The sequence below is a fragment of the Diabrotica virgifera genome, chromosome 5, assembly GCF_917563875.1.
Source record: "Diabrotica virgifera virgifera chromosome 5, PGI_DIABVI_V3a".
Taxonomy (NCBI): Eukaryota; Metazoa; Arthropoda; class Insecta; order Coleoptera; family Chrysomelidae; genus Diabrotica; species Diabrotica virgifera.
Window position 1 is genome coordinate 118862768 of NC_065447.1, and position 25428 is coordinate 118888195.

At 32.0% G+C, this 25428-nt stretch overlaps 1 protein-coding gene across 1 annotated transcript in view; it reads left to right on the forward strand.

The window, feature by feature from the left end:
* The window catches only part of LOC126884327 (phenylalanine--tRNA ligase beta subunit-like), a 57414-nt gene that overhangs the window by 27395 nt on the left and 4591 nt on the right, over window positions 1-25428 (forward strand). The window contains exons 4-5 of the mRNA XM_050650268.1: window positions 6590-6929; window positions 13951-14130. Of these exons, the coding sequence (XP_050506225.1) occupies window positions 6590-6929; window positions 13951-14130 (520 nt within the window). The remainder of the gene's footprint in view (window positions 1-6589; window positions 6930-13950; window positions 14131-25428) is intronic.

Genomic DNA, 25428 nt, shown 5'->3' on the forward strand with positions numbered 1-25428 from the left:
AGGGATTAATAGCTATTAATCCCGCATTATTAATCCCTAAGGGATTATTATATGGCAATATATTGCAAACACCACAAGTATAATACATATATTATGTATCAGTCGTAGATAAAATGCTTTAAATAACCCCCGATCTAAAAATTATTTAGTTTACTGTAGGAATTTTTTTGTATATTCCATGCGAAAAAAAAATTCCAAATAGTCCAGCATTCCAAAACTGCTTTACACACCGGTAAAAAAAAATAGAATCATTTAACCATGATTTGTTCGAAGCATTGTTAAGCTAAAATATATCTTTGTCCAAATTATCAAACTAAAATTTGCGAATGTTTCTTGGAAAAACCTGCAAATGGAATAATTGAAGTGAAAAAAGCTTAAGAAGAAACGAGGTCGATTCTGTAGGTATATTCTGCGGTACTGAGTAAAATAAAATTAGATATAGCTGACAATTATTTTTATGTATGTGTGGATGAAACAATTGATTCTTCTGGACGTTACATCGCACATTTATTAATCGGATCTCCTAAAAATGAGCAAGCTTGTAAATCGCATTTAATTGCTTCCAAGCAGTTGAATAAAACAAACGCACTAGGTAACAGTTTTAAGGTCTTTGCAAGACAGCTTAGCAATTTTTTTTCTTCCTTTAGCTGTTCCCAACGAATTTTTTTTCTTTTTCTTTCAGATGCTGCACCTTACATGGTTAAAGTAGGAAACAATTTGAAAATTTTTTATCCATGTTTAGTACATACAACTTGCCTAGCACATGGTTTAAATGAGGTCGCAGAAGAAATTAGAAATGAATTTCCTCTTGTTAATAATTTTATTTCAAATATGAACAAAATATTTCTTAAGGCATCTATAAGGTATCAGTTGTATAAATTACATTTGCCGAATCTTCCTCTTCCACCAAAACCTATTGTTACTAGATGAGAACATCATTAGGGGCTGCAATGTTTTATGCAGACATTTTTGCTGAATTGAAGCTAGTAGATTCTTCCGAACCACTTATACTTTTCAAAGAATTGGTGAAAAATAAAATAGTACCACAGCAACTTTCATACTTAAAATATTATGTACATACATGCATATTTGACACAAATAATATATGCATATACATGCATATTTGACATAAATAAATGCATATACATGCATATTTCACACAAATAATATGCATATATATGCGCATATATCTTCCTTTTCAGCCTGCATATTTGCCTGACTTTGGTGATAACACCGTGATCTTTGACAAACGAAATCGGCAAAAAAGTCTATATCGTCCCAGTAATTGTAATGGTATCTTCTGTTATGAAACCGAGGTATTGTCCTTTTCATGAGCATTTTTCAGTGCGTAACAAATGATAGGAAAAAGGGTAAGTCCGTGATAATACACATTTATTCTAACATGACATTTTAGTTCAATCTGACAGTTGTCACATTTTATTTTCAATTTTGAATAAAAACAAATCAAATGTGTTTCTTGCATTTATAAAATGGTATTTTCTTTGATTTGTATAGTCTTATAAATTATACAGATTATATTTGTAATATTATTATCTAATTAAAAAAAATTATTTTTTTTATTATGGCGCCATCTATCGACAACTAGAATAATCACCGAACTAGAATAATTGCCAAAGTAATCACCGACGTGCCTTTTTTCCTGTCATATACAATTTAATGCGTTAGAAAGAAATCGAAAAACTGTGACGCACTGAAAGATGATCATGAGAAAAAGAATATGCTTCTTTTCATGAGCATTTTTCAGTGCGTCACAAATGATAAAAAAAAAGTCGGTGATAATATACATTTTAGTGACATGACATTTTAGTTAAATCTGACAGTTGTCACATTTTATTGGCAATTTGGCAAAAAATCAAATCAATTGTGTTTATTGCATTTATAAAATGGTATTTTCTTTGATTTGTATAGTCTTATAAATTGTTCAGATTATATTCGTAGATATATTATATAATTCACAAATTATTTTATTTTCGATTATAGCGCCATCTATTGACAACTAGAATAAATGTTATAAATGTCACCGACGTGCGTTTTTTTCTGTCACATACAATTTAATGCGTTAGAAAGAAATCGAAAAACTGTGACGCACTAAAAGATCCTCATGAGAAAAAGCATAGACGTTATGAACTAAATAAAGTTTATTTATTTATTTTTCTGTCAAATTGATCAATATTTCTCGAATTGCACATGCGCAAGTACAGTTACTGCTGCCAACAGAAGAAAAAAAGTGGTTAGCTAACCGAGATTTTGTTAACTTGGTTTAAAACCACTGAAAAACGCTAGGAGGGTTAAAATAGTGGTTAAAATTTAAACTAGGTTAGCTAACCAAAATTTTAACCTGTCACTGAAAAACTGGGCCTAAGCGAGATATGTCATATTTAAATTTTTGCATTGAATTTTTGACCCTGAAAAATGAATTTCTTTATAACCAATCTCTTGTAATATCTGCAATATTTTATTTGTATAAAATATTATTATTTTAAATTATGTATTAAATACATACATTTCCTTCAATTTTTAGCCCTAAAATATTAAATGATATATTTTATTGTTTTTACACTACAGTTCTTGTTTTCCATGGTTCTCTGGCAAAACGAGTTTGGTTTCGTTTTTGCTTCAGAGGTGTGCACGCAGCTCTACTGAGGAAGTGTGTAAGACAAAAAAAATCTAGAGATTGTACATCGCCTCTGAAACGAAAGGAAACATAAACTGTCTTTTTCATTTCTATCTTTACTCAGATTTGAGTTCTAAGAACTTTCTTTCGGAACTTTTCCTAGACGAATCAAAGTGGAATGTGACTGAATATTGTAGTCATTTTCGCTTTCTATATTCGGCGTCTCTTGTTCTTATAAATTGTAAAAGGCAGAGATTATGGATGTACCAGAAAGAAATTCCAACAAGAAAAGTTTTCAGATGTAAATAATTATTTACTAAAAAGACTAAGTTTTCACTCTAATGGCATATAAAACAACATGATGCTATTCTACACCCCACCAGAATGAAAACAATGGGAACCTTCTCTGGTTACACCTCCGAGGCGTCTACAATTTGCAAGCCGTACGGATGCTGAGACTAAGTAAGATGAGGGAATTCTACAATTTACAATTCACGTCCCATCTGCTCAGCGCGGTAAAGTTCCAACGAGACTGGTTCCCTTCGTACTCCAATCAGAGTAAATGTAAATCAAAAATGAATAACCATTTTCAATTTCATTGCAAACCGAAAATACAGCCGAACCATATTCTAGTCCAATCAGAGAGTGCAGTAAGCACCTCTACCGGTTTCGAAACTTATTAGTCTCTCATCAGGAGGCACATATGCTGCTCTCCCCGATCCAACCAAAACAAACCCCAGCGTGCAGTCCCGGATCGCAACGAACGAAATGGCATAGATGCCCTAGCGGCAACTGCTAGCAAAAAGACTAAGTTTTCACTCTAATGGCATATAAAACAACATGATGCTATTCTACACCCCCACCAGAATGAAAACAATGGGAACCTTCTCTGGTTACACCTCCGGGGCTTCTACAATTGGCAAGCCATACGGATGCTGAGACTAAGGAGCATATGTGCCTCCTGATGAGAGACTAATAAGTTTCGAAACAGGTAGAGGTGCTTCATGTTCAGGTAGAGAAAATGGTTATTCATTTTTGATTTACATGTACTCTGATTGGAGTACAAAGGGAACCATTCTCGTTGGAACTTTACCGCGCTGAGCAGATGGGACGTGAATTGTAAATTGTAGAAGCCTCGGAGGTGTAACCAGAGAAGGTTCCCATTGTTTTCACGCTGTGTCTAGGTACACGCTAACGTGTACGCAAATTAAAAAGTTAGGTACACGCGAAACGTCATCAAGTCAGTGACGTCACTATGTAGCGTGCACTGTTATTGGTTTTTTGCATACACGCTAACTTGAGAATATCGCGAGTGTCAGAGTGAGTTTAGATTTGTCTAATCGTGTTGTGTTTACATTTTAATATTGATTAGTAAAGAGATTTCTTATTTTTTATTTATTTAGTGTTTGTTTTTAAATTAATTATGGAGTGTGGAAAATTATTTAGTTCTTTTAATGAGTTTAACAACATTTTAAAACAGTACGAAAAAGATAAGAGACAAAAATTCGTAGGGTAGCAAAATAATTAAGATAAAATATACACGGCGATTGATTAGTGTGATACAGATCAGTAGATCCGCTATAGTAATAGATAGCAATAAAAGTTTGAGCTTCATATTACAAAATTAATTAGAATGTTACAGGGCGTCCGATAACATAGTGGCAGCAGGGCCGCCGAGAGGGCGGTACAGCTGCTACATTTTACCGGGGCCCGGCGATATAAGGAGCCCGGTGTCGACCAGACCGAAAACGTAATTTTTCTTGTTTCTTTTGCTCTTCACTTTATGTCCATAATGCGTTTAATTAATACTCTGCTATATTTAATATTACGACCTTTAATCGATTTGGTTTAAAATTTTAACAGCAATAAATCACAGGAGTCAAACACTACAGTGCAGTCAGATAAAAATATGGTATGGATATGGAGATTAAAAATATATCAGGGCTTCCAGAGGATTTACAAAAAATCAGAAGAATCTATGTTGAAGAGTAAGTAGTTACCAGCAATTATGGAATAAATCCAGAATTTACATCAAATAAACAAAAACGGCGCAAAAAGCCTGTGAGACTGAAAATTTTGATCCCGACGCAATATCTCGCTGTGAAATATTTTAATATTTTCATAATTATAATAAGCAATTTGACCAGAAGATTTAATGCGGAAAATAAAATTAATTCGCTATTTAACATTTTATGGATATTCCGAGATGAAGATGATGACAATATTAAAAAAATTAATACATATATGTATTGCGTGAGTTTTATAAAGAAGACATCAGTGAAGAATTGATAGATGAAATTTTTCATTTGGGAGCGATATACAAGGATAATATTGGTGAATCTCAACTTTCTAGAATATATTTGCTTAATAAAATTAAACATCTCAAATTTGAATCGTCATTGCGTTAAGAATATTTTGCACATTTCCGGTGACAGTCGCAGAAGTAGAAAGATCCTTTAGTTTTCTTATTCGCATAAAAAATACTATGAGGTAATGATAGCTAGGTACAATGAAACAGGATCGGTTAGCAGGCTATCAACTTTGTGAATTGAGAATGATTTGGCAAAATCATGCGATTTTTCGAAAATTTTCCAATCAGAAAACTCCAAAAGCACCTGTAATATAAACATTTTCACTATTATAAATATAATCAAAATTTAATAAAATTTATATTTGAAATGTTTCTTATTATTTATTGTATTAATAATTTTATTCCTATAAAAATTAACAATTTTTTCGCTCTTCACTTTTTGTCGGGGGCCCGCCCTTCACTTTTTACCGGGGCCCGCTCATCCCTCTCGGCGGCCTTGAGTGGCAGACCAAACATGCTTTTTTTTAAATGGAACACCCTATATTTTATTTTATGTTCGAAATGTTCCTAATGTCCCCATCACAAAAATATAAAGGTTTATTATGTTATACAGGATATTTACAAGTTATAACCAATTTTCTATGAAAATCGTAACAAGTTCAACTTCCCTGTATAAATAGATATAAACACAACAGCATTAGTTTATAAACTGGTGTAATTAACTTACGTATAAAAATTATTTTAGCAGTATTATGTACATGTCATGTCAACTAAATATTTATTTTGCTAACCTGAATATATACTTTTATACTATACCTACACATTGATTTATTACAATTAAGTTTGAAACATCTGAATAGTTCTGCTTCCCTTCCCCTCCCTTAATAACAAATATTTTTCTATCAAACAAACACTAAACATATCAAAATAGCGTGTACCAAAATATACAGTTACTGCGCACGCTAAATAATGACGTCACTGGCTTGATGAAGTTTAAATTCGCGTGTACCTAACTTTTTTATTTGCGTACACGTTAGCGTGTACCTAGACACAGCGTTGTTTTCATTCTGGTGGGGTGTAGAATAGCATCATGTTGTTTTATATGCCATTAGAGTGAAAACTTAGTCTTTTGCTAGCAGTTGCTGCTAGGGCATCTATGCCATTTCGTTCGTTGCGATCCGGGACTGCACGCTGGGGTTTGTTTTGGTTGGATCGGGGAGAGCAGCATATGTGCCTCCTGATGAGAGACTAATAAGTTTCGAAACCGGTAGAGGTGCTTGCTGCACTCTCTGATTGGACTAGAATATGGTTCGGCTGTATTTTCGGTTTGCAATGAAATTGAAAATGGTTATTCATTTTTAATTATTTACTATTTTAATTTTATTTTAATAGTGAATTTTTTATCTGAGACTTTTCGTTTTTCTATAAGAGATGTCGCTGCAGCGTCCCAAAGTGTATTTTAAACTATTTTTGAAATACCACATAAATATACAATTTGGTTTCGTTTTGCTTCAGAGGTGTGCACGCAGCTCTACTGAGAAAGCTGCAAGGCAGAAACAGCTGTCTAGAGATTGTGCTTCGCCTCTAAATCGAAAGGAAACATAAACTGCCTTTATCATTTTCGTAATTATTTTAATTTTCAGAGTTTCTCCTCCTAAATTCCGTGCTACTAAACCAGCAGAGGGATCATTAGAAAAACTAATAATAAAGCCCGATACTGCAAAAATACGACCCTATGCCGTGTCAGCTATACTTAGAAACATTACATTTGATAAAGACAGATATAACAGTTTCATAGAATTGCAAGATAAGTTGCATCATAACATTTGCCGAAAACGTTCATTGGTTGCTATTGGTACACACGATTACGATACTATTAAGGGGCCTTTTATTTATGATGCTAAGCCACCAAAAGATATTCGGTTTGTACCTCTTAATCAAGAAAAAGAATTCTCTGCTGAAGAATTAATGACATTGTATTCGGTAAGTATATAAAGTATATCAAAATAAAAATAGACGGTTGCGTTTCGATTCAATTCGAGTCTCTTACACGTGTTTCTAGGTCTACCCATCTTTAAAGAGACTTGTAGTAGTGTTGGAAAATTCTCGAGAATGAAAAATCGGAGAATATTCTCGACATGGAGAATTTTCTGAAAATAAACCCTACGACGCTTAGGGATATTGTTAAAGACGAAATAGGGTTTTAAAAATCATGAAATTATATACAAAATTATGAGACGACACAACAGTGTTCTTTATATAAAAAAATACAAAAACAACAGAAAACGCAAAACTTATTTGATAAAAAAATTAAATTTTCTTCTTAACATCAAATAAAATAATTAACTAGTTTTTATGGAAAGTAAGCCACAATTTTACTAAAAAATAATTTTATTAACGTTTCTTAATCGTTATTTATATATTAACGTTAAAATAATTTTATTAAATAAATTATTAGAAGAATTTTTTACTAAGCAACAACATTTTTGTTTAATTCATTAATATTTTTTGTATATTGACAACGGCATCCGATTTGGACATCGAAACGTTAATAAAATCATTTTGTTAGTAAAATTGTGGCTTATTTCCCATCAAAACTAGTTAATTACAAAAATGCCACAAGAAAATAGCTTCAGAACAACATTAAAAATAATATAATGGATGTGGTGATCTAATCTGAAAAAGATGAGGCCTCAGATTCAGAAGCTATTTCTATCATTAGCTCATCTTGGTCATCTACATTCTGCATTTTAATGTACTGATGAGAAGTTGTTGGATTTTTGTTTTTCACGAGTCGCCAGCTCAGTCATGGATTGCACCTTACCACCACCTTCAGCAGTAGGCCGGTTTTTTTAGAGGAGAGGATAAAACCATGTCTGAAACTTTTCAGTCGCTGCACTGGATGAAAGCATGCTTAATATAGCAACTGTTATTTTAGTTCATTTTGTTCTGAAACATGTACCTTTCCACCATATGATTGGGTCTAGTTTTTCAATTGATTTTACAACGTATGTTTTTCCAAAAAATACTCTCTCACTCCTTAGACCAATAAAGTGCCAAATCTGTCATTATTTCAGCGAGTCATCACCGTATTTTAAAGTTGCTACATTATCTATAAACTCAGATCCCTCAACTTGTTCTTCTAGGCCTGGATCCCGCGTATCAAAAAAAAGTTGATCAATAGTAAGCTGAAAATTTGTTAATAGCTTAACGGGGTCTAGTCGGACAAACTTTGATGTACGGGAACACTGGAACAGGGGAAGTTTTAATTGTGGAACAGGTTACAGGTTTCGAACGTCAGACTACGAAAACGTCCCATGTATTTTGTCGGACAGAACTTCCAATTGATTTGTTACCCTTTCAGTAAACTCTCATGCAAAAATCATACTACTACTGCTATTTACCACCAATATAATGCCTGCCATTTGACAAGTTCCACGTGTCGGACTTATGCCCAACATATATGCATTTGTCGGACAAACATTTTTTCATATATAAAGTTTGCTATTGAATAAACTTAAAAACAACCTGCTAGTTTTCACAATCATAAACTTGTCAGGATGACACGCTCCACAATTAAAATCACGTTCCACAATTAAGGCCATGTAATTTTTTAATAATATAGTGTTACTAGGGAACGCTTACAATTTTGAACATATTTAACAACAAAATACTTAAATCACAGAATATATCTTGATGTATTCTCTGCTTGGATCTTCCATAAATAATACACAATAAATAACTTTTTATAAAGTTCACGTCTTAAATCAATTATTTATCAAATACACTATATGAGCATTTTTCAGTGCGTCACAAATGATAGAAAAAAAAGGTAAGTCCGTGGTAATATACATTTTAGTGACATGACATTTTAGTTAAATCTGACAGTTGTCACATTTTATTTGCAATTTGGCATAAAATCAAATCAATTGTGTTTATTGCATTTATAAAATGGTATTTTCTTTGATTTGTATAGTCTTATAAATTGAACAGATTATATTCGTAGATATATTATATAATTCGTATATAATTTTTTTCGATTATAGCGCCATCTATTGACAACTAGAATAATTGTTATAAATGTCACCGACGAAATGTAATCACCGACGTGCGTTTTTTTCTGTCACATGCAATTTAATGCGTTAGAAAGAAATCGAAAAACTGTGACGCACTGAAAGATCCTCATGGGAAAAAGCATATCAATATTATTTAATCAACAACTCAAAATATTCCCGATTCATGTCAAATATTTAAAATTGTCAGTGATTGTCACTGTCTGACTGACAATATGCTGACAATATTCTATTCGACTGAGTGCGTTGTATGACAAAGATAGATTTGGAAAATATTACCACGGACATTGTGTTCATTTTTTTCGAATCGTGAAAAAACCAATAAATATTTTTGAAAAATTTAAACGCAGAATGAAAGACTAAATTATTACCGAGGGCCGAAAGTCCCTTAGAATAAATAAAAAGTTTATTTTGAATGAGATATTTTAAATTAAAAATCACACTAAATTTTCTCTTAGTTTTTCACCCCTGTAACTTATTAAAATATACATTATAGAAGTTCTCAGGGACTTTCGGCCCTCGCTAATAACGTAATCTTTCATTCTGCGTTTAAATTTTTCAAAATTACTTATTAGTTTTCTCAGGATTCGAAAAAAATGAATCCCCATTTGAATAGCATTGCAGCCGAAAATACGTACCCATCCCCTTAAAATCACATTCCACAATTAAAACTTCCCCTGTTCCAGTGTTCCCATACAGCAAAGTTTGTCCGACTAGACACCGTTAAGCTGTTAACAAGTTTTCAGCTTGCTATTGATCAACTTTTTTTGGTACGCGAGATCCAGGCCTATTCTCGAAATGAATACGAATACCATTCTAAATATTTTCAGTAGTAATTGCACAAGAGCTCTAAAATTATTGAATTTTTCCCGAGTGACACTTTGACAGGTTTAATTTCACGAGCCGAAGGCGAGTGAAATTATGTCAGTGTCACGAGGGCAAAAATTCTATATTAATTTTAGAGATCGATTGCAATTTGTTGCGATTATTTCATGAATAAAACTGTTCAAAACCAAAATGTTATTGTAATTTATTTATGTAAGTACAAATTAGTACAATTAAACACACAGTTGTTATAAATATTTTACGGTTGAGAGTCATCACTTTTATAATTTTTAAAACATTAATTGTCATTAATGTCACTGAATGTATTCTTTCATAGCAACGAAGGGCATCTGACGTAATATACTTGACGACGGGAAATTATCAGTCTAATTTAGATTTCTGTAGCTTTCTATTGGTCAGAATCTCCTATGAATGAAATAATCACGTTAATATAGCACCAAAACAATAAATACTGACACTGTAATCACCTCACTAGTGGTTCATGGGATTCGCCTGCCCCGGCTACTTCGGTTTTCGGGGATTTTATCTAAAATCTAAAATTGTATTAAGTATGTGTTTGGGCTTCAAGAATAATAATGTTTGGGATGCAAAAAATATACTAGGTTAATTGGCAAAAACAATATTTATACATTATTTTTTAAATTATAATAATTTGACCCATGTCCAATTTTTATTTTTATTTCGGTTTTTGTAAATATAGAAAATTCTCGCCGAGAATTTTCTGGTCGTTCTCGAGAATATTCTCTTTCTCTTCTTACATCACTACTTGTAAGAAGACTGAACTAAATCAAAACGCACCGACTGATTGGTAATATATTGAAATATTATAACAACGCATGCCTTTAGTGACCTCTGGCGAGGAATGATGTAAGTGTCGATAACAATTAAAATAAACTGTAAACCCACTTTAGACAAGGCGAAAACGGCGGGTTCGTTGGGAAAAATATTCCCATGAGATTTTTTTGTATAATCACATTCGTGGGACATCTAAGAAAAAGGTTCAAGAAGTCGCCCACGTGAAAAGTGGTCCAATTTTTTTAACAATTTTTTTTAATCAAATTGCAAAAATCATTTTGGAAGACCATTCTGGACAAAAAAGATCTGTTATAATTTTTCTGTAAAGTTGACCGTTTTCGAGTTATAAGCAATTTAAAATTGAAAAAAACGAAAATTGGCGATTTTCAAAGCTTAATAACTCGGTTAAAAGTAAAAGTTATTATTATGAAAGTCAGAAAGTGACTAGATCAAAGTTTAAAGTCTCCCCTACAAAATCCTGAAGAAATTGTTGTCATTATTTTATTACTGAGCTGTTATTTTTAAGTAATAATAATGAGCGCCATGCAAGTGTTAGGCGGCTGTAAATGCTGAGTGCGAGAGAGATGCTATTCCGGCAGTCCAATTGTGCATCTTACTTGCACTCACATTTACAGCCGCGTCAATACGATCTAACCGCTCATTGTTATTAATTAAAAATAACAACTTAGTAATAAATTAATGACACATTTCTTCAAGATCATGTAGGTGGGTTTTAGGCTTTGATTTAGTCACTTTCTGACTTTCATAATAATAATTTTTAACTGAGTTATTAAGTCTTAAAAATGGCCATTTTCGCGTTTTTCAAATTTTAAATTGCTTATAACTCGAAAACGATCAACTTTAAAGAAAAATTATGAGACCTTTTTTTGTCCAGAATGGTCCAAAAAATCTAAAAAAAAAATTGTCCGGGCCAAAAATGTTGATTTTTGCAATTTGATTAAAAAAAATTGTTAAAAAAAATTGGACTACTTTCCACGTGGGCGACTTCTTGAACCTTATTCTGGGATGTCTCACGAATGTGATTATGCAAAAAAATCTCATGGGAATATTTTCCCCAACGATCCCGCCGTTTTCGCCTTGTCTACTTGGGCGATGATGCTAGGAATATATTCCTCTAATGCATCAACAGTTTACCCATCTAAACCGCTATCATTTTGTACTCTGTACCGAGTAAGAGCGTGAAATAAAATAATCATTTGAGGTATATATTAAAAAAAATTTCTTGGCAAAAAAATAAATGTATGTAAAGATATAGATAGCTTAATGGCAAGCTCAAAAGCAAGGAAGGTATCTAGAACGTTGAGGAGCTTCAGACAGAATACCCGCGAAATGGTAAAGAATCAATACAAATGGACAAATGGGTTAAAATTTTACCCCCTTCAAGGTATTTGGGAGTTATTACAAGAAAAAAATATATCTATATACTCCCATAACTTACGAAATAAAAGACAGACACACAAGTTGCAGATATGTATATCTGAAAAGTAGTACCGCAACTTACCCTGGAGACATACCTGCAGAACTGTTAAAACACGCCTCTTCGGCCTTAATACAAGAATTATAACAAATATTTCACAAATGCTTATTTACTGGAAAGATACCGAAGGAATGGAAAATTGGCTACTTAAGCTCCATTCGTAAAAAGCGAAACAAAAAACATCCAAATAATTATAGGGGAATATGCATTACACCTTCTATGGGTAGGATGTGTGGGAAAATTATTAAAAGAAGGATGGATTAACAGCTGCGAACTTCAGAGGAACAGAAGGTTTTTGTACTGACGGGTGCTCATGTACTGATCATATATTTTCTATAAAACACCTCATAGCAAAAAAAGCATTCAACGCTGAATTGCACATTGTATTCGCGAACCTCCTGTGGATAGAAAATGAAAATCATGATCACTTTACGAAGACAGTGAATGTAGACATGTAAACGTCGGACAAGACTACTCAGAACCGTTTAAAGTCGATAAAGGACTTCGGCAGGGATGCTGCCTATTACCAACCTTATTTAAACATTAGAAAGATAAAACACTAAAAAACTGGAACAAAAAATATAAACAGATGCGAGTAAATAATTGACGATGACTATATCTATAGCCTTTTGTTTGCGATGATCAAATAATTTTAGCTGAAGACAAAAATGGACTGCATGATAAAAAAAGCCGGAAGAAGAATTTGGAAGCTGGGGTTAGGAAATTAATTATGATAAAACGCAATACATGTTATTGGAAACACCGCAGATGACCTGTAGATAAATAAGAACTCAATAAAACAAACAAATGAATATAAATACTTACGGGTAACTTCGACCAATACAGATGAAACGTTTATAATAAATGAAATAAAGAAAGGGCAGACAATAACCCGACAATTGCACTCGATTATATGAAGCGACGATATCACAAGCAAAACTAAACATCAAATCTGTAAGACAATAATGGAAAGCTGCTCACTGTATTGCTCAAAGATGTGGCTGACACATAAAAGAATGTAAAACAGAATAAATGCAACGTAAATGATGTTTTGGAAAATAAGCTGTATATTAACACTAATGGACGAAGTGAGAAATGAACGAATTAGAGAATTAATGTATGTGAAAGAGACACTAAATAACCGAATAGAAAAACAAACTTTGGTATGGACATATATGCAAAGAATAGTCGAGACAAATATACCGCTAAAAACTTGGAAACGAAAACCAAATAGAAGGAGGAAAAGACGATGCCCTGGATTACAGTGGAAAGGACAAATAAAAATATCAATAGAAAAGAGACCTTACTGAAGGAGATAAACGACAAAAAGAGCATGCAAGTAAAGCCACAGATAAGTAGGTAGTAAACAAGAGCAATCTTTGATAAGGCTCTCCATACTTTTTCGTTCCTGTGCAACCTGAGTAGTTCAGTTCATTTTAGATCCGAACTTCAGGGTATTACTATAAAACCATTGGTATTATGTATTATATGATAATAATAAACCTTTTGTCTAAATAGGGATAATATCCAATAAAGATATTTATCAAAAAAAGAAATAAATCATTATTTTCGGAAGAAATAATTCTACTTTCCTCTCCCTGTCCTCGTTTTCAGGATTGAATTCATTGTCTTTATTTTCTTATTAAGTTTAAATCCATTTATCCTCATATTGACGCTATCATGTATATACTATATACCCATAGCTTATCACAAGACTATATACCCATAGCTTATCACAATAAAAGCATCATTTTATTGTTTTCAATTTCTTAATAGAAAATTTCTTTTATAGACCCATGCTCAATTAAAACAGTACCTACCAATAATAAAGGATAGTCCAGTATACCCTGTAATTACAGACAGTAACGGTGTTGTTTTGTCTCTACCACCAATTATTAACGGAAATCATTCAAAAATTACATTGGACACAAAAAACGTTTTTATTGAGTGTACAGCCACTGATTTGACAAAGGTAAGTTTTATGTAATTGCTAAGTCTGATTGAAGTTCATGCCCATTATTAATCTCATATTTACACTGACAGGAACACTAGATATACTGAATTCGCTCAGCCGAGATTCACTTTGACACATTCGAAATAGGAAACATACAGCACAAAAATTCCTACCTCACACTATAGTGTAGGAAACAGAGGTTGAACCTTGCAAAATGGACACAAGTCCGGTTTTATTTTTTTTTTTTTCGTTATATCAAGGGGTGCTTATTATAAGACTAACTTTTTCTGAAAAAATTTCGCCCCGGAACCCCCCTTTTCACCCCTTTAAAGGGGGTAATTTGTGGTTTTTGCGGAACGTAGCCCTTCGTGTAACTTTTACAAAAAATTTCTTTTATAGAAATATGAAGAGGACTATATTTTCTACGATTTATTTCCCGACAGCATATGTCTATCATCCACCGTTTAGCGGGGGTGGCGCCCCAAAGTCGACAAGTTTTTAAAAAAGATGTTTTAAAAAAATATATATTTTTCCCTAACTGTAACGGAAATTAAGAAGAAATCCTACGGCAATTATTCACAAATAAGTGACTGATTTTTTGGTATAGGTTTCACTTAAGGGTAATTGCCCTATTTTTAATTACAGGGTGTTACATTTTCAAAAGCCCCTTTTTATACCATCTGAACCGTTTATGCTAGAGTAAAAAGACTTTCAGCGATTACCCATGATTTGTATAATGCACCCCCATTTTTTCCCCGGAACCACCCCAAAAAAGAAGAATTAATAAATAAAGTGATTTTCTTGGAATCCTTCACACACAATGCCCTTTATTAATATGCTTCATATATCATTTTGTGCACGTTATTATTACCCATGCATGGACACTAAAAGCGATTTCCTAGTGCAACATCTGTATCCAAAAAATAAATAAATAAAATTGGGGGTTGAAATTTTTTTTTTGTTTTTTTTTTTTCTTTTTGATCCATATTGGCATATGCTTCATCAATAGTGCTTTTCAAAAATATATATGGTTATTGCAACATCCCTGCGGAAACCACCCCTATCCTTGAAAATATACTGCAGAAACTACCCCTATCCCTTGGCGAGGATGTTTTTACGATTTTCTTATTACCTATGCATTATTTTTAAACAAAACTTATACAAGGTTAAAGACCACTATTTACTCTAAAAATTAGGTCCTATTCATTTTTTTCGTATAAGCAACCGTTACGGCACAGTGGCGCCGTAAACCTCATATATGCTTTGGCGGGCTCCAGTTTTTGTTTTTTTTTATCTGTTCGTTTTATTGATAAAGTACTTATGTAAAATAAAACGACACAGTGTAACCTACAAATTATGACCTATACACATTTTACAATCTTTGCGCCCCAAAGCCACAATGGTGGCCCAAAATCAATTTTTGCATATTTTCGCCACCTACACGCATTTTATTGCATTAATGCTACCTTAATAGCACAATATTTACCCTCAAGTGGTCGCTAAGCAGTGGCGGATCCAGGGAGGGTGATGGGGGTGATCACCTCCCCTCCTTTCAAACCAAGTGATATTATATTCAAAGATTATAAAAATATTCATTTATTTTTATAGAAATACTTATATTATTATTTTTATAAGAATGGCGTACTTTTTATGCTTTACCGACAGTGGAGGATCCAGCATCGTTAAGAGGGGGGTGCCAATTGGCTAAATTTCTATAAAAATAAAAGAATATTTTTATAATCTTTGAATATAATATCACTTGGTTTGGGAGGAGGGGGAGGTGATCACCCCCATTACCCCTCCCTGGATCCGCCACTGCTTAGCGACCACCTAAGGGTAAATATTGTGCTATTAAGGTAGCATTAATGCAATAAAATGCGTGTAGGTGGCGAAAATATGCAAAAATTGATTTTGGGCCACCACTGTGGCTTTGGGGAGCAAAGATTGTAAAATGTGCATAAGTCATAATTTGTAGGTTACACTGTGTTGTTTTATTTTGCATAAGTACTTTATCAATAAAACGAACAGATGACGAAAAGAAAACAAAAACTGGAGCCCGCCAAAGCATATATGAGGCTTACGGCGCCACTGTGCCGTAACGGTTGCTTATACGAAAAAAATGAATAGGACCTAATTTTTAGAGTAAATAGTGGTCTTTAACCTTATATAAGTTTTGTTTAAAAAGAATGCATAGGTGATAAGAAAATCGTCAAAACATGCTCGCCAAGGGATAGGGGTAGTTTCTGCAGTATATTTTTAAGGATAGGGGTGGTTTCCGCAGGGATGTTGCAATAACCATATATATTTTTGAAAAACACTATTGATGAAGCATATGCCCATATGGATCAAAAAGCAAAAAACAAAAAAAAAATGTCAACCCCCCATTTTATTTATTTTTTTTTTTTTTTTTTGGCTACATGGGTTGCACTAGGAAATCACTTTTGGTGTCCATGCATGGGTAATAATAACGTGCACAAAATGATATATGAAGCATATTAATAAAAGGCATTGTTTGTGAAGGATTCCGAGAAAATCACTTTATTTATTAATTCTTCTTTTTTTGGGGTGGTTCAGTGGAAAAAATGGGGGTGCATTATACAAATTTCTAAATAGCACCAGTACATGGGTAATCACTGAAAGTCTTTTTACTCTAGCATAAACGGTTCAGATGGTGTAAAAAGACGTTTTTTAAAATGTAACACCCTGTAATTAAAAAAAGGGCAATTACCCTTAAGTGAAACCTATACCAAAAAATCAATCAATTATTTGTGAATAATTGTCGCAGAATTTCTTCTTAATTTCCGTTACAGTTAGGGAAAAATATATTTTTTTTTAAAACATCTTTTTTAAAAACTTGTCAACTTTGGTGCGCCACCCCCGCTAAACGGTGGATGATAGATAGATGCTGTCGGGAAATAAATTGTAGAAAATATAGTCTTCTTCATATTTCTATAAAAGAAATTTTTTGTAAAAGGTACAGGAAGGGCTACGTTCCGCAAAAAAACCACATATTACCCCCTTTAAATCGATTAAAAGGGGGGTTCCGGGGCGAAATTTTTTCAGAAAAAGTTAGTCTTATAATAAGCACCCCTTGATATACCAGAAAAAAAAAATAAAACCGGACTTGTGTCCATTTTGCAAGGTTCAACCTTTGTTTCCTACACTACTATTAACTGCTAAAATCAACTTATCTTTCACTAAAAAAAAAAAGAATTATTGGAAATAGTGGCAGCGTATACTAAAAGCGTAAAATTTTGTGGACTTTATTCGGAATTTGACACATTCGGAATAGGAAACATACAGCACAAAAATTCCTACCTCACACTATTAACTGCTCAAATCAACTTAATCTTTCACTAAAAACAAAAAAATTGGAAATAGTGGCAGTCTATATTAAAAGCGTAAAATGTTGTGGACTTTATTTCTACTACTACTTACTACATGTCGGTTTATAACGTTCTCCGCCGTTTTCCGACTTCCAATCGCCACTTCGTCCTGTTGTTCCATAGGTCCTCTTCTATGGCCCTTTCTCTCAGCTCTTTATTTATTCCTTCGCTCCAACTTTTTCTGGGTCTACCTCGTTTTCTCTTTCCTTCTGGTTGCCATTTTAATATTTCCTTTGGTATTCGTTGTTCATCCATTCTTTGTATATGGCCGAACCAGATAAGTTGTTTTGTTGTTAGGTTATCCGTGATTGTTCGTTTGATTCCCATTATTTCTCTAATGCGTTCGTTGGTAATCCTTTTTCTTCTCGATCTTCCTACGGCTCTTCTCCAAAAATCCATTTCCGTTGCTCTCAGCGTTGCCAGTGTTCTTTCTTTCAGTGGCCATACCTCACAGCTGTATAAAGTGATACTTTTTACTATAGTCTCATATATCCTCTTTTTATTTTCTTTGGTGATGGATTGGTCCCATAAAATGCTGTTTGACATTGTGATGGCTTTTCTCCCTGACGTATTTCTCTCTCTTATGGCTTTACCTAATGTTCCATCATGCGAAATACTGATACCTAGATACTTGTAGTCACAGCATTGCTTTATCGTGGTCTTATCGTCTAATATGAGATCTTTTTGTTCTCCTCCAATGCACAGGTATTCGGTTTTCTTTTTATTTACTTCTAGACCCCATATATCATACTCTTCAATTAATTTTCGTGCCATATAGATAGTTTAAACCGTCATAATCTTTATGACTTTATTTCTACAAAATATTTTTATTTTGAACAATAAATAATTTTCTCATTCGTTATCAATACATTATAATGGTGTAAATAAATAATTATTGATTGGGAAAGATTTAGGTATGTTATTTATGTCTGCTTACTATTAATAATATTGGCTATGAGCAGGAATGTTTGGTTGTGTAGTAATTTCCAGCTACGTCTAGCAACCTAACTTCCCAAAAAAGAAATTACCAACGTCACTTGACAGTTGTGTCTTGGCTAAGCGAATTCAGTATACCAACAGAACAACATAGTATTTATGTGATTGCACTTGATATGTCTTTTATGATTAATTATTTATATGGGAAATAAGCCACAATTAAAATGAAAAAAATAATTTTATTAACGTTTCGACGCCCAAATCGGGTGCCGTTGTCAAAATACAAAATATTACTAAAATAAACTAAAGTGTTGTTGCTAAGCAAAAAAATTCTTCTAATAATTTATTTAATCTCACTCATTTATATTGGCAATTCAGACATATATTATACATTTTAAAGTAGAAGACTTTAAAATGATATTGCCAATATTTATGAGTTGCGTTCCTGGGACGACTTACTGAAAGATAGTTCATTCGATTACATGAAATTAACCCCAACTCAAGAATATCCGTCATAAAAAATTATAGCATGTGATATGTCTTTAAAAAGACAACCAAATGCAACGACAGTAAAATTCTCGCGTTAGAGACTTCATAGTAAATCACAAGGGAAAACCAGGAAAAACCTGTGATACTATCCCGACATCGTAAGTATTTGGTCTTACATTAATTTACTCTCAAAAAATAATACCAAATTCTGACTTGTAACATGTTTAAATTATAAATAATATTAATAATACTAGATATATAAGTAATACTAAAATATAGAATATGTACTAGCTCGATATTATTGACTTACTAATCTTGGTATTTTCTTTCTATTGACTTCCTCTTTCAGTATGGGTAACCACATCCTACTGCATTCTACCGAGGAATTTGCGACACAATTGGTTTCATTTAGCATAATTAGAGCCGCTTCTTTGATTTTTCTCTTTTTACTATCTGATTCTTTCAGGACTATACTTGAATCTCTCCACTGAACTCTATGTTCATTATCCCATGCGTGTTGACATATTTGAGATCTCTCAAATTCTCTATTTTTAATATAAGATTGATGTTCACTTATTCTAACGTCTAATGGTCTTGATGTCTCACCTAAATAAAATTGTTCGCATTCACAAGGTATTTTATAAATGCAATTCTTTGTTCTTTCTTGATCATTGTTAGGTTTAGTTTTAGATAGAATAGATCTCAATGTGTTTGTTGTTTTGAATGTTGTTGAAATGTTGAATTTATTTCCTATTGTTTTAAGTTTCTCGGATAGTCCTTTTATATATGGTATTGATATTTTCCTCGTATTATTTCTGGTGAATGTTGTAGGATCCCGTTCTAAGTTGTTCTGTTCCATTCGATCCAATCTTGACAATTCCTTATTTATAAACGATAAAGGATAATCATTTTTTAATAAAACAGATGTTAACAATTGTTTTTCTGCTAAAAAGGAATTTTCGTTAGAACAAGTAATTTTGGCTCTATCATATAAGGATTTAATGATTCCCTTTTTAACTTTTTTTTCTCCAATTTTTTAATTCCTCCATTTCAGTGGAGAGATTCAAGTATAGTCCTGAAAGAATCAGATAGTAAAAAGAGAAAAATCAAAGAAGCGGCTCTAATTATGCTAAATGAAACCAATTGTGTCGCAAATTCCTCGGTAGAATGCAGTAGGATGTGGTTACCCATACTGAAAGAGGAAGTCAATAGAAAGAAAATACCAAGATTAGTAAGTCAATAATATCGAGCTAGTACATATTCTATATTTTAGTATTACTTATATATCTAGTATTATTAATATTATTTATAATTTAAACATGTTACAAGTCAGAATTTGGTATTATTTTTTGAGAGTAAATTAATGTAAGACCAAATACTTACGATGTCGGGATAGTATCACAGGTTTTTCCTGGTTTTCCCTTGTGATTTACTATGAAGTCTCTAACGCGAGAATTTTACTGTCGTTGCATTTGGTTGTCTTTTTAAAGACATATCACATGCTATAATTTTTTATGACGGATATTCTTGAGTTGGGGTTAATTTCATGTAATCGAATGAACTATCTTTCAGTAAGTCGTCCCAGGAACGCAACTCATAAATATTGGCAATATCATTTTAAAGTCTTCTACTTTAAAATGTATAATATATGTCTGAATTGCCAATATAAATGAGTGAGATTAAATAAATTATTAGAAGAATTTTTTTGCTTAGCAACAACACTTTAGTTTATTTTAGTAATATTTTGTATTTTGACAACGGCACCCGATTTGGGCGTCGAAACGTTAATAAAATTATTTTTTTCATTTTAATTGTGGCTTATTTCCCATATAAATAATTAATCATAAAAATGCCACAAGGAAATAGCTTCAGAACAACATGTCTTTTATGTTTTGCATCGTCATACCCAGGGCCGCGTTTAGGTCAATTGACGCCCTAGGCAATTCTCTAGTAGCCGCCTTTCAAACATGTACCATTTTTGCGAAAAAAATATGCAAGCAGAATTTTTTATTTAAATAAGAATGTTAGGTTCTTCAAATACTGTTTGTAAATGTGTTAAAAATATTCTTTATCGCCAACCGTCGCCAAAGTCATTCATTATTGTACTCATTTGCCCTCATTTGCGGCAGTAAAGTAACACTTTATTGTACTGAAAGAAGAATTTTACTTTACCTGCCGCGATTAATCGAAATTGAATGTAAGTGGTCGATGGCAGTAATCGATTATTTATTTGAGGTAACTTACAATTTATTTACTTTAATTATTAAAAATATTGTACAAAATTTATGACATTGTTAATTAAATTTGTGTCAAAATGTGAAATTCTGTAGTATTTTGTAATTATATTCATATACAATCAATCAAAACTTTACCGAACTAAATCGATTAGAAATCGAAAGCGGCCATCTTGCAAAAGTTATCTGTCATCACTGTCATGAAATTATTCTTATATAAGTTCTTAAATTGTAAATTGCAAGTAAGTGTTAAAACCAATATCAAATTATGTTGGCGATAAAATTTTGTATGCACCACGTCAGTAAAGACTCTTTTTAATAATATTGTGACTTATTTCCCATTCTAAATAGTTAAAATAGTAAAGACTCTTTATCGAACTCGTCTGTTATTCGCCTCGCTCGCTAGGCTCGCTCTGCTCATAATATCAGACTCGTTCGATAAAGAGTAACTTTACTGACTTGGTACATCAATAACTATTATTTTATATCAGGCGTAATGTTACATATTACTATTATAAATAGATTTGAGCGTTTTGACCTGTGTCCAATACATGCGTTTTAATGCATGATACGTAGAAATGGCCTGTTTGTAGGCGCGCCTACTCGTTCTATTTTAAACGAGAGATGCATTGAAAAAATTACTCAAGCACTATGTGTTTATAGCTTTGTTTAACAATAAAGAAATTAATTTTTAGCAATGCAAAGAATCAAAACCGGTATAATTTGACATGAACTTTCAAATTCGGTAAGCAGAATTGCTATTTTATTCTTTAATCAAAAGTTATTCGGGTTCAAAAATTGCAATTTTTCGATATTTTGAAAGTTCAACCGCGTTTATAGTATTTTTACTACAAAAGCAAGATTACGTAGGTCAAAATTTCTGACGTAAAAGAACTGTTAAAACATTAGAATGTGACTTTTCATCATGACCACGTTTATGTCAATACTTGTCAGATAATTTTTCTTTTCTTTTTTTTGTTTACTATAACAAATAATATCTATAATTATTTATTCTAATTAATGATATCAATTGGTTTTCATTACTTGCCGAAATATATTAATTAACAACAATATTATCATAGTGTAGGTATCATCATTAAAACAGATTATTTAATATTTTTAAAACTAACTACTGCAAACGCTAAAATTCATAAGAAACATTATTTCAAATAAACCTAATCTAAGAAATCTAAATTCTTTAACTTACTTCTCTGCAGTTAATGGTAAAAGGGAATCCCATTATTTCGTTCTTGTTCAACATAATCTATTAAAGAAGCATTTTGATTTGGCATATGTTTCTCAATACAAACACAATTAATAGGTACACAAGAATAATTACAATAGTTTTTAAATTAAGCTATATTAATATGTAGGTATTTATAAAAACAGTATTGTTTTAAAGGTATATTTTGAATCAAATTGTGTACGAAACGAAGTAAAATGTAGCACCACAGAACTGTCAGATCAGTAGCGTACGATTTTCTTATATATTTAAATAAAATTATTATTTTCTGGAGTATTTAACTTAAAGGATTAATTCATAAAATTTATATTATTAATAATAAAAAATGTTTTTGGTTATTTAATTAATATAATTCTAAAATTCACAATATAATCGCGATTACGTTTTTCTTATTATATTACCATTTTGACACTTGTAAGAAATGCTAGAGAAATGTCAATTTTAAAGTTGATGTTTATTTACTTTAATTAACATTAAAAATATTTCGGCGCATTATTAATATATCGATACATTTTTGGCAAAGTAACGTAAGTGACATTTTTGGCGAAAATCATGTTTTTTCATTAAACTAACGCTATTAGTGTTTAGAAGGTACTGCCAAAATGTAGTAAGCCTAGAATTACTTTAAACCTTTTTTTTTAATCTTTTGAAAACGTATGTCCAGAATTGTTTTAATCATACCCGCAAAAGAAACGCAACTTTAGCACTATTTCCATAATAATAACGTAAGCAAACGTCGTTTACCGCCATAATAACGTAAGTACCGGTCGGATTCTGTTACTTACGTCAGATTTTCGCAGTCAGTGTTTGGCTTACGACAGTGACAGATTCGTGCTACAATCGACTAAATTATTGATTTTAGGTAAGTTATAACGAAAAACATGTATTTGTAGTTATTTCAAAAAACTCTAAAACCTTAACTAACATTATGAACCTGTAAAACTCCATTTCATATTTAATTTCGTTTATTTATTACAAATTATTTTGACATAACCTAAAAAAAAATTCGGTTGAATTGTTTGTTAAAAAATCTTTGTAAATTTTGATATAAAATATAAACTGTTTGTGAAAAAAATAAGTTTAAAATTGTAAAATTATCAATTTGAACTCTTGTATCTAGAAAACGGTTAGAAATAAAGAAATACTGCTTGCATGTTTCTATTCTGATTTGCATAGAATATTCAGTGCAGTCACTGAAGGTTTTTACCTCCGATTTCGTTGAGCCTTCATCGATTTTCATGAACATTGGTGAGTAGTTAGAGGATACCTCAAGGAATAAAGGTGACATGATGCAAACTTGCGCTTTTACCCTGGGGGTGGATGCTACCCCTTCTCGGGGGTGAAATTATTTTATTAAAAATGATACCATAAGTCGATAGAGGGACAAATTCTAAGCCAAATTTGTTATATAACGTTATTAAAATAAATCAATACATTTTGAGTTATTAAATAAATATCAAAGATTTTATTTTTTTCGTAAAAAATGCCTGTTTTAAAGTTGTTTTTCACGTATAACTCAAAAACTATAAGCTTTTACAAAAAACTTATTATTGACGAAATTGAAGATAATAAAAAACTAAATACACACCCCTTACATAAAGAACTAAACTAACGTTAATTCAAAGTGAGTTCTGGGTAATTGAGTGTATATTATTTTCGACGAGTACTCAAATCTAAGCATTCAAGCTTAAATAACGGGAAAACGATGCACTTTATAAAATCTGCAAAGCACTTGTCAAAGTACTTCGTAATACCTATCAAATGAGCTGCAGAAGAAGTTAATAGCTTTGAAATTAATCAAGTTATGATGAAAAGAAGAGAACCCTTTCGAATTTTTTAGAAAAAAGTTTATTAAGAACACTTGTTTAGAACTGAATTTTATTTACCATTTATGCCTTACCGACACTTGATCAGTGCCTAGATATTTTTAAGCTAAACTACTGTTAATAAACTACAAATAAAAAATGAATACGTAATTGCAGATTATCCTAAAGCGTTTGTTTTTTTAAGGTCGAAAGCGACAAGAAAAGGTCGTTTGTGAACCTGAAAAAATTTATAAGCAACTGCTTCCAATATCCGAATTGAAAAAAAGGGATCTGGAAAAACTCTGCAAAAATAATCTCATACCTGCCAGGTTTCATGATGTATATTTTAAATTAAAATGTAAGTCTTCTCTTCAAGATGAGTTAGCAGAGACTGATGCAAAGGATGACACTGATGATGAAGCCTCCAAAACTTAATAAAAAATATTATGTATTTAGTTTATTATGTATTTACTAGCAAGAATTTAATATTTCCTTTAGTTTTTTTTTCATCTAGCTATATAAATTCACTTAAATAAATATCAGATTGTTGTAACGTTATTATAATAAACGATTGTTTGTAATTCTTTCCAAATTACTTTAACTGCTACAATTTCCCGCCAAAGTGACGTATGTGTGTGCTTACGTTACATTTTTTATCAAGACTCAAGATTTTAGAACCCGTAAAGTAACTTAAGTATCAATTAACCGCTAAAACTATACAAAAACTTTAAAAAATATTGTTCTTTATTAAAGTGTAGACCTCAAAAAACACCCTGGTAAATTTTGTATAATTTAAATAAGCTTAACCAGGTTAAATTAAAAACGTGGTTTTTCTACAAAAACGTTTTTGGTGACTTACGTTACTATGCCAAAAGTGTATCGATATTTCGGAAAGAAATGAAAACTGATTGACATCATTAATTAGAATAAAGAATTAGAGATATTATTTGTAAAGTAAACAAAAACAAAGAAAATATCTGACAAGTAATGACATTAACGTGGCCATGATGAAAAGTCACATTCTAATGATTTGGCAGTGCTCTTACGTCAGAAATTTTGATCTACGTAATCTTGCTTTTGTAGTAAAAAGACTATATCTCGAAAACTATGCATCCTACAAAAAAACTTGTAACAATTTTTGCTTAGAATGACCCAAAAAAATAGAAAAAAAGGTTTGTTTCGCTAAGAATCGCTGTTGTGTAATTCCTCAAGTTCTTTGTTTA